The sequence below is a fragment of the Heptranchias perlo genome, chromosome 28 (assembly GCF_035084215.1).
Source record: "Heptranchias perlo isolate sHepPer1 chromosome 28, sHepPer1.hap1, whole genome shotgun sequence".
Classification (NCBI taxonomy): domain Eukaryota; kingdom Metazoa; phylum Chordata; class Chondrichthyes; order Hexanchiformes; family Hexanchidae; genus Heptranchias; species Heptranchias perlo.
In genome coordinates, this window is record NC_090352.1 from 21536276 (window position 1) to 21553426 (window position 17151).

At 36.0% G+C, this 17151-nt stretch overlaps 1 protein-coding gene across 2 annotated transcripts in view; it reads right to left on the reverse strand.

Annotated features, from left to right (window-relative positions):
- The window catches only part of usp32 (ubiquitin specific peptidase 32), a 169313-nt gene that overhangs the window by 12151 nt on the left and 140011 nt on the right, over positions 1-17151 (reverse strand). For both annotated transcript variants that reach the window (XM_068008208.1, XM_068008207.1), the window contains exons 19-26: positions 14265-14339; positions 12830-12968; positions 7135-7240; positions 6457-6630; positions 5217-5391; positions 1642-1793; positions 1128-1239; positions 10-221 (exon numbers count right to left, since the gene is read on the reverse strand). In XM_068008208.1, the coding sequence (XP_067864309.1) occupies positions 10-221; positions 1128-1239; positions 1642-1793; positions 5217-5391; positions 6457-6630; positions 7135-7240; positions 12830-12968; positions 14265-14339 (1145 nt within the window). The remainder of the gene's footprint in view (positions 1-9; positions 222-1127; positions 1240-1641; positions 1794-5216; positions 5392-6456; positions 6631-7134; positions 7241-12829; positions 12969-14264; positions 14340-17151) is intronic.

Here is a 17151-nt window from a genome sequence, read left to right on the forward strand (position 1 = left end):
TTTGCTTACCATTTTTCTGTGAACTGCAATAATGTATCCTGTGAATGGGCTGTCGGTAACCGCTGGCAAATGTCCATTAGGCAGTCCATTAGAGAGACTCTTCTCAATCCCAGCTGGCACCACAGTATTAGGAATTCCATTGGGAATGAGGTTTGGCTTCATTGGATTTGCATTTGAAGACTGGTTATGTCTTCCGTTACTTAATGGCACCGGGGAAGAATCTGACAAATTGAAGAAAAAAATATAATTTAATAGCTTCTGCAAAAATAAATATATTAAAATAATTTGAATTCCAGCTTTTTCCTCTCTCGATAAAATACATGTAACACAATCAAAATCTATTATGTTATCTGCAAGAGAAATTTCTTCAAAGAGTTCTAAAATCTTTTCACTGCCCGAGGGATTAACTGGCTAGACATTATAGTTACTGCTAATAGTAGGCGAATGCTTAATGCATTTGGATGACATTCCTCACTGCTATTTTCAGAGATGTTATCCAATTTAATAGACAGGTTATGGGCTCCATTAGAATAGCTTAGAGAGAGGGAAACTTCATATGAACATATTAAACCTAAGCTGCTAATATTGCCAACAATAATTTCTAGCCTATTGTACTATATTATTTTGCAAACTGACACCATACCAAGTTGTCTGAATCAAAGCCAAATGATAGAACTTTCCCTTTATTTTTATCACATGACAAATGGACCACAACAAAGCCTCCTGCAATCCAGAACGCAGAACAGTGCAAGCAGTGGTTTTCCGTGGATTTATATCAATAACACAACTTACCAGGTTTCAGGTCTATGATCCTTCGTCAGAACTGGTTCTGACAAAGGGTCATAGACCTGAAACACTATCACTACCTTCCTTTCTCCACAGGTGCTGCCTGATCTGCTGAGCGATTCCAACATTTTCTGTTTCTATTTCAGCTTTTTGATTATGTTGATATTATCAGTATACCATGCAACATCAGTCATATTAAATCTGGTTTACATACAATTGAAAGTTGAAAAATAATATGAGAACTTACTTTTGAATCTTTACCTCAATGTTTGCAGATGTTAAATTTCTATTAAGTTATCCACATTACAATTATACCTATGCACATCTCAGGGGACTATTACCTGTTTGTACAGGAGAAGTGGCAGAGGTTGGTGATCCTGGAACAGGAATCTCAAAAGCACACAGAAAACCACTCACTGACAGTCGTACTTTCTGGTTATCCTGAGGAAAATTCTGATAAAAAAAGGATAAACAAAATTCATCATTAGCTTGGTCACTGATGGATTCACAACATTTTTATTAGTTTTAGAGCTTGTTAATTTTTTTTTTAAATGGCTTTTTCGTTTGTATAAAAGGAAAGTTGTCTCCAACCGATTTATACTGACTGCTTGAATAATCGCTCTCTAGTAACTTATTTCACAAATCTGACTGCTTTTTTCTCACAACTTCCTAAATTTTTTACTTGTCCCCAACTGTACCAGAAGCCTTTACCACATTGGATTACATTAAGCATTTAAATCTTAGTTTTAAGTCACCAAGAAACACACAAAACATTTTATAAAGAAAGAAAATAGAAAGTGAAGCCTTTAGCTAGCTGCCCATGGTATCGTTATTTCTACTAAAAAACATACTCACTTTTATGTTAGAACCATGAACCTCTCCCAGCAAGATCTGTTCTGATTTTAGTCCACACAAATCACTTAATTGTTTTTTCAGACCTGTGTATTTCTCATCCATGTTCAATCGTAAACCATATCGGACTGGTGTGGAACCATCCAATTTGATAACTGAAAAACAGAACAAATTTCATATCAACACATAAGCATGACTTTCATTTTTAAACTTTTAGCAGCATAGTCTATTGATCACTTTTGATAACTCCTTTTTCTAACTTTCCTGTTCTCGGTGTTAAGGTTTGAAAATAGTGAAAATACATCTCAACATTTTACCTCCCCAATTCACTTCCCCTAGCTTCTGAAGGCACTGATTTTTACTGGGGAACAGTTCTGTGGGCACCAGTCCTCTTGTACCATATGCAAAAAAAAAGCATGTTTACCTCTATCTATCTCCTACCCAGTACTTCAAAATACAACATTCTTCCAGTATATATCAAATAAGGTCAAGTTGAGGTGAACATTTTTGAAACTAAAGTCACTGAAAAATGATTCTGAAATAGTGAGTTCTACTAAATTGGAAATACACCCAAGATTTGAAAAAATATTAAGGAATCAGCACAGAAGTGTTGATATTCAGTCACAAGAAATTTAATGCTGAATTAAACTTTAAAAAGTAATGCTTGAGATTAACATTGAAGGTGAAAATTGAAAATTCCATTCCCTTATCATAAGGGCAAAATTCACATTTTCTTTTACATCAGTGGTATGTGTAATTATGTAACTGGCTATCTTGCAAATGTATGCTGGGGAAGGGAGAATACTAATATCTGCTTTATGCTTTACCAATAGGATGTAAAATAGTATAAGTGAAACATGAATAACAAGTTGACAAAATTGCTGACAAAGTCTTGCAAACATTTAAAATGTGGAGATGCCGGTGATGGACTGGGGTTGACAATTGTAAACAATTTTACAACACCAAGTTATAGTCCAGCAATTTTATTTTAAATTCACAAGCTTTCGGAGGCTTCCTCCTTCCTCAGGTGAACTTTTTTTCACATCGTTCACCTGAGGAAGGAGGAAGCCTCCGAAAGCTTGTGAATTTAAAATAAAATTGCTGGACTATAACTTGGTGTTGTAAAATTGTTTACAAACATTTAAAAAACAGCCTGGTAGGTAAAAAATAGCAGGATTTCACTGGAGCTCATTGCTGGTTGGTAAGTCATGGGATGAAGTTAGTTTAGATGAGGAGCTGGCACTTTTAAGAAGGAAAGAATGACACTGAGAAACAAGAGGGAGAGATTGAAAAAAGCAACAGGACAAAAAAGCAAGTGTGACAGAAAAGGTAACAATGAAATAGTGGAGAAACATTAACCATTCTAAGAATCCTTTTTTGGGTCAGTTTATGTGCTGATCAAAGTACTAGGGAATGGAGCACTTTTATCATTCCATTTCAGCACAAATCACTCTTCAGATCATGTATAAGGCAAAACAAAACTTCCATCATTATGCAAAGCAAAACTTCCATCATTATGTGCTAATAATGTGCCTCAACTCCCAACCTCAGAAGAACACCCCCTATTGCACACCACTGCGTGTTTTTCCATTTCCCACACCCAAGTGTGACAAGTTAATGCTAAATTGTGAACAGTTTTGTACTGTGGGTCTCACATCCAATAGAAACTGGGTTGAGACTGCCCAAACTCAATTCACATTGGATTTCTATAGCCAGCAGAGATTCATTCCATCAATCTTGGCTGGATGTGAGTCCAGGTTCCATAATGAAAGGACAGTGTGTTGAACCACTGCGCTATCTAACTTTTTTTTTAAGGGGGAGAAGGCATACAGTACATAGGAAAGAAAGAGGAAGTGTCAAAATTAGAGAGAAATAAATTCACATTTGAGGGCAGAGGGAGGGGAGACAGGTATCTGAATATCACATAAGAACATAAGAAATAGGAGCAGGAGTAGGCCATATGGCCCTTCAAGCCTGCTCCATCATTCAATCAGACCATGGCTGATCTTCAACCTCAATTCCACTTTCCTGCCTGATCCCCATGTCTCTTGATCCCCCTAGAGTCCAAAAATCTATCTATCTCAGCCTTGAATATACTCCACAACTCAGCATCCACAACCCTCTGGCTATAGAATTCTAAAGATTCACAACCCTCAGAGTGAAGAAAGCCCTCCTCATCTCAGTCTTAAACGGCTGATCCCTTATCCTGTGCCTATGCCCTCTAGTTCTAGACTTTCCAGTCGGGGGAAACAACCTCTCAGCATCGACCCACGAATCAATCTACTGAATCTTCGTTGCGCCGCCTCTAAGGCGAGTATATCCTTCCTTAGATAAGGAGACCAAAACTGTACACAGCACTCCAGGTGAGGTCTCACCAAAGCCCTGTACAATTGTAGTAGGCCATCCTTACACTTGTACTCCAACCCCCTTGCCATAAAGGCCAACATGCCATTTGCCTTCCTAATTGCCTACTGTACCTACATGCTAACTTTTTGTGTTTCTTGTACCAGGACACCCAAGTCTCTCTGGACACCAACATTTAATAGTTTCTCTCCATTTAAAAAATATTCTGTTTTTCTATTCTTCCTACCAAAGTGAAAAGCCTCACATTATACTCCATCTGCCACCTTCTTGCCCACTCACTTAACCTGTCTATATCCCTCTGCAGACTCTGTGTCCACCTCACAGCTTACTTTCCCACCTAGCTTTGTATCGTCAGCAAACCTGGATACATTACACTCGGGGTCCCTTCATCTAAGTTATCAATATAGATTGTAATAGCTGAGGCCCAAGCACGATCCTTGCGGCACCCTACTAATTACAGCCTGCCAACCTGAAAATGACCCGTTTATCCCTACTCTCTGTTTTCTGTCCGTTAACCAATCCTCTATCCATTCTAATATATTACCTCCAACCCCATGATCCCTTATCTTGCGTAACAACCTTTTATGTGGCACCTAATCAAATGCCTTTTGAAAATCCAAATATACTACATCCACTGGTTCCCCTTATCTACCCTTACATCCTCAAAAAACTCTAACAAATTTGTTAAACATGGTTTCCCTTTCATAAAACCATGCTGACTCTGCCTAATCACATTATGATTTTCTAAGTGCCCTGTTACCACTTCCTTAATAATGGATTCCAGTATTTTCTCAACGACCGATGTCAGGCTAACTGGCCTATAGTTTCCTGTTTTCTCTCTTCCCTCCTTTCTTGAATAGCGGGGTAACATTTGCTACCTTCCAATCTGCTGGGACAGTTCTAGAATCTGGGAAATTTTGGAACATCACAACTGATACTCTGGCAGACATTTCATTTGGAATTTGAGCGTACTTTTCAAGTCAAAAAGTTTAACTATTTTCAGCAAGAGTACACTTTGTGGCCTAATAAATATCAAAATTTTGGATTTTCCCTGAAATAAAACTAATTTTCTGTAAAGCTGCATTCATAAATAAATGTATAGATCATGAGAATTCAATAGCAACATCATTTTATGGCTGAAAAGGATTTCTTTACCAATTTCAAATTTCTTTGAAATATTAAAAAAAAATGACAGCCATTATGTTCTAACAAACCTGTGATTTCTAAGTGCATATAGCTATCCATTGGCAGAGGCAAAGATAAAAAGTTGAATGGGTCAAATCGAACACTGATGTGACCACACGTTTTACATTTGACTTGTGATTTTAGCTGTCCGTGAAACAGGTCAACCACAATTGATTTATTTCTCCTCAAGTGATTTTCCCATGCCTAGAAGAGTAAGAAAATAAACATTTAATGGTAATGTATGGCTTTACCAACTTTTCTGGCTTTTAAAATGTACAGCTTTAAAGTTATATAATATTCATCAAAATTATTTTTAAAAAAAATAAGATTTCCATTTATAAAGTAGAAATGAAGAAACTAATTCACTAATATTGCATTTTTAAAAATCTTTCAGTATTCAAGCAGTAAGAGTTTACACCAATGCTTCACCCCCTTAAGTTTTAAAATTAATTTAGCTATTTCAAAAAATAAGTCAATGATATAACTTACTCAACTGTTGACAAACAGGTATTGCTAAGTTATTGCAGTAGCTGGTAGAATGTAAGCAATTAAAAATCTGCCTGCTGAATATTCAGGGTAGGAAACCTGTGTTTATAGTTCATAATACCCAAATGTTTCAGCAAATTAAAATGTGCAATATAGGCCTGTAGTAGGGTTCCAACAGTCTTTAGGGTAACTGTCCCTTAATAAAACTGGCATTATATATCAAATTACAAAATACTGTCAGTGATTCCAATCTATACCCAGGTCCACTTCTGCGATTTCCATGGTGAAAAAATAACTTCTGGCAGAATGCTCCCATTGTGAAAATTCTAAGAGGTTCCAGTGACAATATTTTGAAATGATGTGGAGGTGCCGGTGATGGACTGGGGTGGACAAATGTAAGGAATCTTACAACACCAGGTTATAGTCCAACAGTTTTATTTGAAAATCACAATCAGTGAAAAATGCTGGACCAATTGACTCAAAGAAGGGAAGGGAAAAAAATTGGGAAAAAAGGCTTTTTGCTCATGATCAGAAAAGATCGAAATAACAAGGTTTTGAAATTACCAACTTAAAGACTGACAATGGATCGCAGGATTCTTATGGGAAAGGCTATAAAACCACAGCAGAACAAACCAGCAGTCTCCAGTTTAGTATTACAAGCACACATTTGAATTTGTATACAAACCAATAATTACATGAGACTATCAACAAACTATAATAAGAGCATATCCTTTTAATCTCATAACATTTGAGATGGAATGTTTTGAACAAAGAGCTACTGACCTCTGCTGCAACCTCAAAATCCGGACGACCATCGCTATCCTTCAGTTCCACATATGGCTTGTCATGAACTCTATTGAGGTCTTCATGAAGACCATCCAACAAGAATGCTAGAAGCTCCTGGGAGTCCTGCTGCTGAAAACCATTGAATCTAGGAGCGTATTTTGCTATTGTCCACTAAAATAAACAAACAGTGAAGAAGAAAAAAAGAAAAATTGTTATTTTGGCACTCAGTAAACATACAAAACAAATTGCTATATAGTAGTTACAGTTTATGAAAAAAGTACTTTTCCTCAGTTCTCTCTCCCTCCCCCCCACCCTGAAAATTGCCCTCTGCAATCATGCTTTCCATTTTAATGCTTATTTTTATAGTTTAAAAAAAACAATTCCATATCTATTAGCTAGGCAAAATCAACAGTTGATTTTTACCACTGTCAGAACGCTCCATCTATCAGATTTAATTATACTGAACTGTGCAGAATTATTTAACAGTAATATTTAATGTAGCATGAAAAATGTGAACACATCAAGAATGATTTATTGCAAATTTTTTCATTGATTCCATAACAATAATACATTTGCTTATGCAACATTTTTCTAAATGGAAAACATACACAGATTGAACTGCTAATACAAAGGATTTTATTCTGTAAAATATTTTACATTAATGTGCTGCCTTACCCTGAGCTTAAGTGGTGCTATATTCTTCTGAGTTCCACTCCACAATTCTTGAATAAGATCCCCATAGCACTTGGCCATATGACCTTTCATTCCTAATGGGTTAGCCCTGCATTAAATCATAGACAGTCAAACCAACCCTGAAGCTATCTATTCATTATGCCATGAAAATGTTAGACAGAGTATAAATCAAAACATATCTAGTTAAAAATCAGGATTCACTGGATATTTTAGGGACAATTATTCACATTTTTGGTTGACAGAAGAACATTATTTCATCAGTGTCGGAGACATTTGATAAGATACACTTACAAAAGTAGCTGATAAGCTTAATGTTATAAACCAAACAGGCATTGACCTTGTTCAAATTTAGGGATACTGTTAGCACCCCATATTATTTTCCTTTTATATTTTGGCAGTATTTTTAAGAAAACATGACTGTAGTCTGCTGACTTCAGTGATCGAGTTCTGTTCCACCAATCTGGCAACATGGGATCAACTTGACTGGCATTTAAACTTCATTATCCTTACCAGCCAAGTTTTTCTGTCTCTCTGCCAGGGTACTAGATGAATCTGCTCTGGGCTACAAAGCAGTTCATCCTTGAGAAAGGAAAATAAACAGCAAGGGTTTGTAGGCCACCCTGATGCAGATCAGCAACAGCAGTGGCAAAGGCAAAAATTGCAATCCAATGGTCTTCCTCTTTCCAGACAAAATTATAAACAATTTTACAACACCAAGTTATAGTCCAGCAATTTTATTTTAAATTCACAAGCTTTCGGAGGCTTCCTCCTTCGTCAGGTGAACGATGTGAAAATCGTTCACCTGACGAAGGAGGAAGCCTCCGAAAGCTTGTGAATTTAAAATAAAATTGCTGGACTATAACTTGGTGTTGTAAAATTGTTTACAATTGTCAACCCCAGTCCATCACCGGCATCTCCACATCAGACAAAATTAGGCAGTGTGGGAATGCAACAAAGATAGAGATATAAAAGTTATATATAATATTCACCAATTTGAATATCCACTAACAACAGTGAGCAGCATTTAACCTTTTGATAACCCATTTATTCAACATTGAGATTTTGAAAACAATTTAAACTTTACTATATAAACAGCAATTATATATGGGTCAGTATATTTCTCACTGAAAGATTTTTTTAAAAAAATGTTTGGACACAAAATGTGCATACATTGAAAAATGAAATTACATTCAGTACTTGGAAAGATTTAAAACAAGAACATTAAGTATAATGTAATTATCTTGCCATATTTTTATCATTTTAATTTTAGGTATTGTGCTATGTAGGTACAATCTCAGCTATGTTAAGTGTCATTAGTGACAAAATGTCATGGATTTTAATAGAGCGCCTGACATACTTGATATTACAAAATTCATTCATGCTGCTAAAAATGCTTATTAGTAGGCAAAATATTGGTGTCAATGACAGCTTGAAGAAACATTCTGTAGCAAATTACAATAAACATAATTAACTTTGGAGTAATTTTCATGGTTTAAGTTAGCGACTAAAGTGTCTCAACAGTTTATCTCATTTAGAAGGAAAATTAGCTAGATTTTGTGTCAGCGACTTAATAAATACAACTTACTTAAATTGAAGCAAAGTTACAAATCTGGATAAGCCTAAAAAAAGCCTAACTTGGTCAACTATAAATTTACAGCACTTATGGTGAAACATTTATACACTGTGGAGTATAATGACCGTTTATAATTACTGTTAATGTTCAAGTTTACACATGGAGGAAAAAACACTCCTGTGAGGTTACAAGGCAAAAAATATAGATTACCTTGTAAAGTATCCTTCATTGTCTGAATGAAGCATTCTTCACCCATTGCATGTTTCTAACCAGAAATCAAAAGGATGCAGCCCCTTAAAGGCTTCTTCCACATCAGATGTGCCCCCATGAACTTCCTTTCCTGAGCTGTATTAAGGTACTTTTAACCAGAGGAGGCAGTACAAATGCCAGGTATATGGTTGTTTGGTTCAGCTTTTCAATAAATTCTGAATACCTAATAAGAAAGGGACCAAGGGAATTGCCTGAAGGGATCTTGGTACGTGGGAGGATGTTTCCATTTGAAGAATGTAGCTGATCCTACAAGGTAGATATTTTACCGTCTTCATTCCAGCATCCTTTAAGATACCATAAAAGGCTAACCTAATATTGAGACGATGAACCCGCTCAGTACGGTGAGAACAGATGTGCCAAACTCCAGATCAACCTTACCTATTAACTCCAAACTGTTGGTGAAAGTATAAGAGGCGTGACACATAAAAGCTCTGCAAATGGCAATTTAGGTTACCCTTCTCAGATTAGTCCAAGATGTAGTGTTAAATCAAATGATATGACTTGTTACCTTGCCTGAAGGTTTTTCCACCTTTCAGATGTAGGTGGGTAGATAGGTCAAGAATAGGTCAACAAGCCAGTTAGTTAATTTTTCTTTGGCAATAGCAGCTCCATGAGTACATGTTCCATAAGACACAGAAGTTTGCCAGGTCTTAGAAATAGATTTAATTCTGTCATCATAACGGGGCGAGAGCCATTTGATATCACCTAAGAGCTAGAATGTAGGTGCCCTTATGTGTATGAAAACGGACAAAAAAGTAAACAAACATTTGTTTTAAGTGAAGTCTGACATCATGTTTGGAAAACCCTTAGAATACCTTTATGGACTGGCCAATCATTAGATTATATCAGGCATAGTTGAATGACTACTCAGAGGAACAGCACTACTGATAATCACAGTGGAGGATTGGGGGCAGGGGGTGGGGGGGGGGAAATTATACAGCAGTCCAAAGAGGACTCTTTGTAAGGCTTGGCAAGGATAAGTCACACACCAGCCATTTTGATGTTTGAACAATTTGAATCTTTGAATCTTTGTGATGGTCAATGTTGGTAATCTGATTTTGTTCTGCAATATGTGGAGGATGCTGGAATGAAGAACACTTAAATAAAATGAATTAAAATGAAACAATGAGAAGAAATATTAAAAGCCAACAAAATGTCATAGTTTGCATTTTATAATGCATGTTAAAGATGTGTGCTAATGAATTAGATAATAATTATATCTTTATGCAATTACTGCAATGAAACCAAAGTTAAAAATATAAATCATTTTTAAACAGAATTCTTTTGTATAATTTGCAGTAATCACTGAATCAGCACTTTGTAATAAATGTAATGATTAATATCTCTATTCCAAAGATAGTAGAAGTATTTTATAATATACACTTTTTTTTTTAAAGTTGTCAAAAAAGATCACTTTTGCCTCCTACAGATAAAATACTGATGTTTTTATAACTGACAAGGTTCATATTTAACCAAGTGCAAAAAAATGTATGTGCATAAATAATGGCACAGTAACGGTGTTAATATACATCAGCTACACAAGAAAATTTGCAAGCAACAAATCACAACTCTGGCAGATTCTGAAATACATAAGCTGAGAAAAAAGGACAGCTGCTAATAATTACTCTTGGCTTCCAGTGCAGAATGAGGTGATTCAATACAAAATATACCCTACCATACTGCCAAATCATGACAATCATCAGTTAAGCTAATCTGATTCTTGCCAAATCATATGAAAAAAAAATCACAAGTACATGTTGCTGCATTTTCCACAGGTGGTCACAAGTTTAAATATTAAATTACGCTCAAATGTTAAATAATTCCTACTATTCTTCGAAAATAAAATGCAATTTTCTTTTTTAAAAAAGGCTTTTGTTATCAGTTTTGAAAATTATTCCCATTTACAGGTCCCAACACACCAGTCCACAATCAAAAGAATAAGCAGCTGTTTCCAACTCCCTGCCAATGCTGCTCTATAATTGCCCATTATTAAGTATGCAAGAACGCTTTGGGTTGACTTAGTATTTCCTTTCATAAGACAGATACAGATGAGGATGGCCACAGATTTTTTTTTAAAATGGCTGAAGGATAGGAAGTGGTGGACATTTGATAGGCAACTGATGGGGACATGGGAGAGGGGAGTAAGTGCTGAGTAGAGTGCCCAGGGATTGGTATTGGGAATCCCACTGTTTCCCAATTTATATTCCTGGCTTGCACTCAGAAGCTCAAAGCAAACTAGCCAAATTCTTTGTATAAACCAAATAGGTTAGTTCAAAAACAACTGCTTCATGTCAACTAATTCTTCATTTAAAAACACCAAATTGATGTGTCTCTCAGTTTTGTCCCAACTTCAGATACCAGTAACATATCTATCATGCAAGTCTTTCCAAAATACATTTATACACAAATTTTAAAAATGGCTACATTACATTTTATAAATCAAATGTCAAATTTCAGGAAACTTGGGTTCACTGCTTTAGCAATAGAGAAGAAAGTCTTTCTGGATTAAACTATTATATTTATGGTACAAGTTCAGACAAACAGCCATGACTGCATTATGAACCAGGAAAATTGTTGCAGGTGTCCAATTGGCTCAATTATTTTTATGGCTTTCACAGTTCTGTGGAGAGTCAAACACAAAATGGCAAGTGAGGTTTAAATTAATCTTAAGTGACTCCAGTAAATTCTAAATATGACAGCTTTCTACAAAAAGACCAAGATGATATTTCTCAGTTTTAAAAAAAAGAACAATTTTCAGTTCAGTGGTTTCATGAGTGCTCGTAGATTAGACTTACTTTGTGGGCAGCTTGGATGGGTGGGGGGAGGGGGAGTCATCAGAATTATTGTTAATGCAATTCACAAACTGAAAAAAAATTAACCTTGAAAACATCAGTTGCAATATTTGTGTTGTAAAGATAGAAAATCCAACATTCAGAAGTGGAATATCTGTTGTCTCTCCCCCTCCCTCTTATTTGCCCAATCCTACAAAGGGGCTTGCTTATTTTTCAGTTTTCAGCTCTAAGGAAGCATCCACAACTAAAATGTTAATCCATCTTTTTACAGATGCTGTGGATTCCGAGCATTTCCTCCTTATTTCAAAAATGCAGTTTCTCCCCTTTTTATTTGCAATATTTGTTATGCTATGGTAGTGTGGTTGTTATGTTACATGGGCTAATAATCCAGAGAACTTGAGTTCAGATCTCACTGTGGCAGTTTGTGAATTTGAATTCAGTTTGAAAAAAAAAATCTCTATATAAAGCTGGTATCAGTAAAAGTGATCATGAAGCTGTCAGATTGTCATAAAAACCCAACTGGGTCACTAATGGCCTTTAGGGAAAGAAACGGTCAATCCTTACCCAGTCTGGCCTATATGTGACTCTAGTCCTACACCAACGTGGAGGACTCTTAACAGCTTTCTGAAGTGGCCTCGCAAGCCACTCAGTCGTTGCAATTAGGGATGGGCAGTAAATTCTGGCCTTGCCAGCAACGCCCACATCCCAAGAATGAATTTTAAAAATCCTGTAGCATTTCTTCAGTTTAGGTATAAATTTGATAGAATTAAATTACTTCAAACATGCCAGAACAGCGTGAGTTTCTAATGAAATGAACTATGGATGAAATAAATCTAGTGTGATTCCAACTCTTCCACAATTATTGAAATATTTTGGTTTAATAGCACCAATTTATCAAATTGCAAGTGGTAAAGAAACAGCTGCTATTTTCTTGTACTAATCACAACTGAATTCCAAAAACTATTTGAGACTGAAATGAACAGAAGGAAAAGGTAACTGTAGCATTTTCATTTGCAAAAGTAGATTGAATTAAAACCTTTACCTGTTGAGTTCATAAAGATGTCTCCCTGAGATGAAGTACCGGGTGAGTGGCTGTGTGTTACTGACGCACTGAATACTAGAATTCATAAAACATGTGTTTCCCAGGTTACTTAACCCTGTAGCACCCTTTTCAGTTGGAACTAGAACAAAAACAGTATTGTAGCTAATTATAATGTGATTTATGAAGCTGGAGGAAGCAACAAGTAAACAAAGAATAAACATTAGGAAATAGTCAAAAGTTGATAGTAGAAAATGCTCATGTAATATATCTGCCAAATGAATGTACAGATAATTGATCAACAGAAGTTGCAATTGCAAGCAGGTGGAGATGGTAGAATCCCCACATCTGAGGAAGATTTAAGATTAAACAGAATATATTGATGGCTTCCAGTACCATATTGGCCTACTGAGATATTACTGCATTCTGTTGACAATCCTGCAATGACTGTTTTGACCCCTCTCATAAAACATTATGTAAGAAGTGGGGGGTGGGGGGGAATCATTTGTAAGGAGACTCCTAGTCTTAATTCTTTTGTGAAAAGTTGCATGAATAATAAGATTACAAAGTGTAGCTTTGCAAAGAAGAAAATATTCATTGAGGGTGTGCCACTTACTAGCACTAAATAGGACACTGTACACCTGAACAAAAGACTCCCAAAAGCTTTTTTTCCCCCCAAGGAACCTGAAACATTCCAGGTTTTATATTGAGCGAAGATCTTTGAGAACTCATTTCCCTGAGATGTACGGGAATTATGGCTCTTTCATACTTATGAAAGAACCACTGTATTCAAATCATCTCTGGTTCTTTTTGTGCATGAGATTTTTGAGTATATCCATCACACACTATGAACTTGTTTCGTACATATTTCATGTTCCAAGTAAAACAGCTCATTTTCGCATCTATATGAACCCATCCTCACTGAGCTACATCTTTCTACATATTAGAATAAATATTAGTGATGAAAAAAATGTAATTGTGGGGCCAACAGCAAACAGAGTGAGTTTATCGCTACACAAATGTACCTGTATACCCATATTCAGATAACTTGTATTTAACGGAATTAAAAATGCAATTGCAATGAGAAATAAGAATTTTCCTCATGGGAGTAAGAAAGAAAATATCCAATATGTAAAATGAGGCATAAATTGACATCTTAAAGCAGTATTAAAGTTTTTTTTCCCTATTCATATTGTTCACATAATTTGAAATAATATTTATTATGAAAAATCCTTGGTTTCATTCTAAAGAAGGCTTTCAATTCTGTAATTCATCTAAAATAAATCATCCAAGCAATGGATTTTTTTGTTAATGTTTCAGTAATTCACATAAATATGTTGAACCATGAAAATCTACTTCAATTTGCTCAATGACCCCACAACGTGGAATAAATCATATCACCTATACTTAAGAGCTAAAATTCTATATTTGTACCTACCCTTGTGTCTGTCCATTTTGCTACTGTTTGCAATGAATGACATCTCCTCCGGCCAACTCATATCTTTGTTGCGAACTATTATAAGAAATGCAGGATATCAGGCTGACAGTACTATAACAATGCCCATACTTGGGTAACTGGAAAGTCTGTTTTGACAAAAATGTTTTGAATTTATTATATTTTGCAATTCATTTTTTATTTTTAATCTCTCTCCTGTCTCTCCATGCACATAACATTGCTGACAAGACAGGATAGGCTTAATTCTTGCTCTTTGGCTCTTGTTGCTGTTTAGCTGGCTGCTGGATTGGGGGAAGGAGTATGGTAAACAGCCCAGAGTAACTGATCCTCTAATTCTTTCATTCCTCCATGTGTGGAAGTATCTAGCTTTCACTTGATGCCTCGCCACGGTAACACATCCAAGATCAGGAATTCATTGCTCCTCGATACACAGGCTTGAACTGACATCTACCAACCTGTGACTCAGTACACTGAAATTCAAACACCATGCTACAGGCAAAAGAGTTTCAAAACTTAAGGGGGTCTTGATATCAAATGTACTATCCTTGTCCAAGGGTTTTTAATTTTTTATGGTAAATAAAGGCATTCGTAGTGATGATCTAGAAATATAACTGAATTAAAATCTTATTTTTAAATGAATCTTGCTAATCTTGCTAATTACTGCTCGAGCTTTTTTTTTAAGATTCTGAACTCGTGTCACACTATACCTGATGCAATTGCACCAAAATTAAAAAATTAGTAGTTTTAATTATGCTAACACTCCACCCAAAGTATACAGATGCGACCATGTGTAGAGCATGTTAGAAACAAATAATGTACGCTTCTCCATATGGAATATTTTGTCATTCTGCTGACAAAAGTGTCTCCTTCATTGCTGGTTCAAAATCCTGGAATTTCCGACCTACCACCACTGAGGGAACACCACCAGCACAACACCGCAGCAATTCAAGAAAAAGACCCACCAGTACCACCTTAGGGAAAGTAGCGATGGGCAATAAATGCTGCCTTGTCAGTTTCACCCATATCACGAAAACAGACTAAGAAACATTCTCAGTAATTGGGTTATTTCATTTTTTTGGAAATAAACACTTATGGGGAAAAAAAATGAAAATTTGCTACAGCCCCCACTAATTGTAGAATTGAAAATTTCTGACTGTGGTAGGAATTATCCCAAATGACCAATTAAATGGATGATCAGCTAATTCAATATATACCATTTGCAACTGCAGAAAGGGAAGGACAGATCTGATTTTAGACTGTAAAATAGGTGTATTCATACTTGTGGAGGCCAAGATATGTCAGTATGTAACATAAAATCCATTGTTTAAGTGTTGGAGTGAATTCTCAGGCTTTGTCAAAAATGTTTGATTTGGTTAAATGCAAAATATCAGCACTAAATTACTTTCAAATATTTGATTAGTAAGTGTAGCATGCTTGGGAGGAACAGATGACTTCGGACTAATGGCTCCCAAAGTTTTGCACCACTGAATATTTCCTCGCCTTGTGTCTGGGTCTGTTGTAGAGTAATTGATAGAGATTGATTGCTATGATTAGTCAACAGCTCCATTATCATTGTATCACGTGACTACCAGGATGGTACAAAGCGAACTAGATGGACCGTGGTCTTTTTTCGTCCAGCAGTCCCTATGTTCCTAATTAGATACAGTTTTGAAACTTTGGTTCCTTGTGATTTGAATTTTACTGTGAACTACAAAGTTATTCTGACAGCTTACAGCAAATGGAATAATCATGAAGGATATGACTGTGTTTGTGACTGTTTGAAAACACATCCCCAGTGAAGAAAACATGGGCTAATCAGTCCTTTGTGAACTGCAAATATTGGGTGACAGAAAGGCTGGAGTATTCTGCAAGGCAACAACACAAAGGATTGAGATGATGGCCTTTAAACCTATTTCAGCCAATGTGTTACCCAATTATACAGGGTTTTTTTAAAATCAGTGATGGTATTATAACAGAGAACAGCAAACCGTAAACTCCTGTGATCGAATCATGCGCTTTGAACTGAAACATTGATGTACCATATGATTTGTTCTGCAGTGATACCAGGTTTGATTTCATTGCATTTCAGAGAGGAATAGTATACCCAATGTATAATACTTAACTAATGATGCATTTGAAAATCTAATAAGGAAAATGGCACAGAACAAAAAAAAATCTTGTGCAGAGTCTTGCTCCAAGTTTATTTGACAAGAAATGAAAAGTAGAAAAACACAACTTGCTAAGGGAAGTGAGGTGATAACAATACATCACTACTATAAAAAGCAGATCTGTGCTTGGCTCCAGACTCAAAAGTTGCAGTTGGGCTGGATACTCAACCAGTGTAATTTTCAAGGACAAAAGACTCCATCAATGAGTGTAGTTTGAATGTAATGGCTGCAACCATCCTGACTGACTACCTGTGGACTTGGAAGTGCCACATGAAACAATTAAGTTTCAACTTAGTTTCTGACCCAACATGCTGATATACATGACTCAAAAGCATGGTTCTTGTGAGCCTTCTTTGGCATGTTCCTTTAACTGGAGCATTTAAATATAAATACCAAAACATTTATATATCATAATTTTAGCTGAGCTTCTTAGCTAGCTTTCTGTTCACATTGGCTGAACAATCTTTAGATCCTCAACTCCTAATCATGGGGGATGTGACATAAATGTTTCACTTAAGGTACCAGTGAGGGAATAAGATTTGCAATAACTTTGGTCATCCCAGGCAACCAAAATATTAGATGACCATTATACTTTAAATATCAACAGCTTAATAAAGTTATGTGGAAATGGTAAGCTGGAGGAAACATTTTCTATCTCCAAGGCCGAAAACATGTTTTAAAATTGCTTTACCATGCAGTAA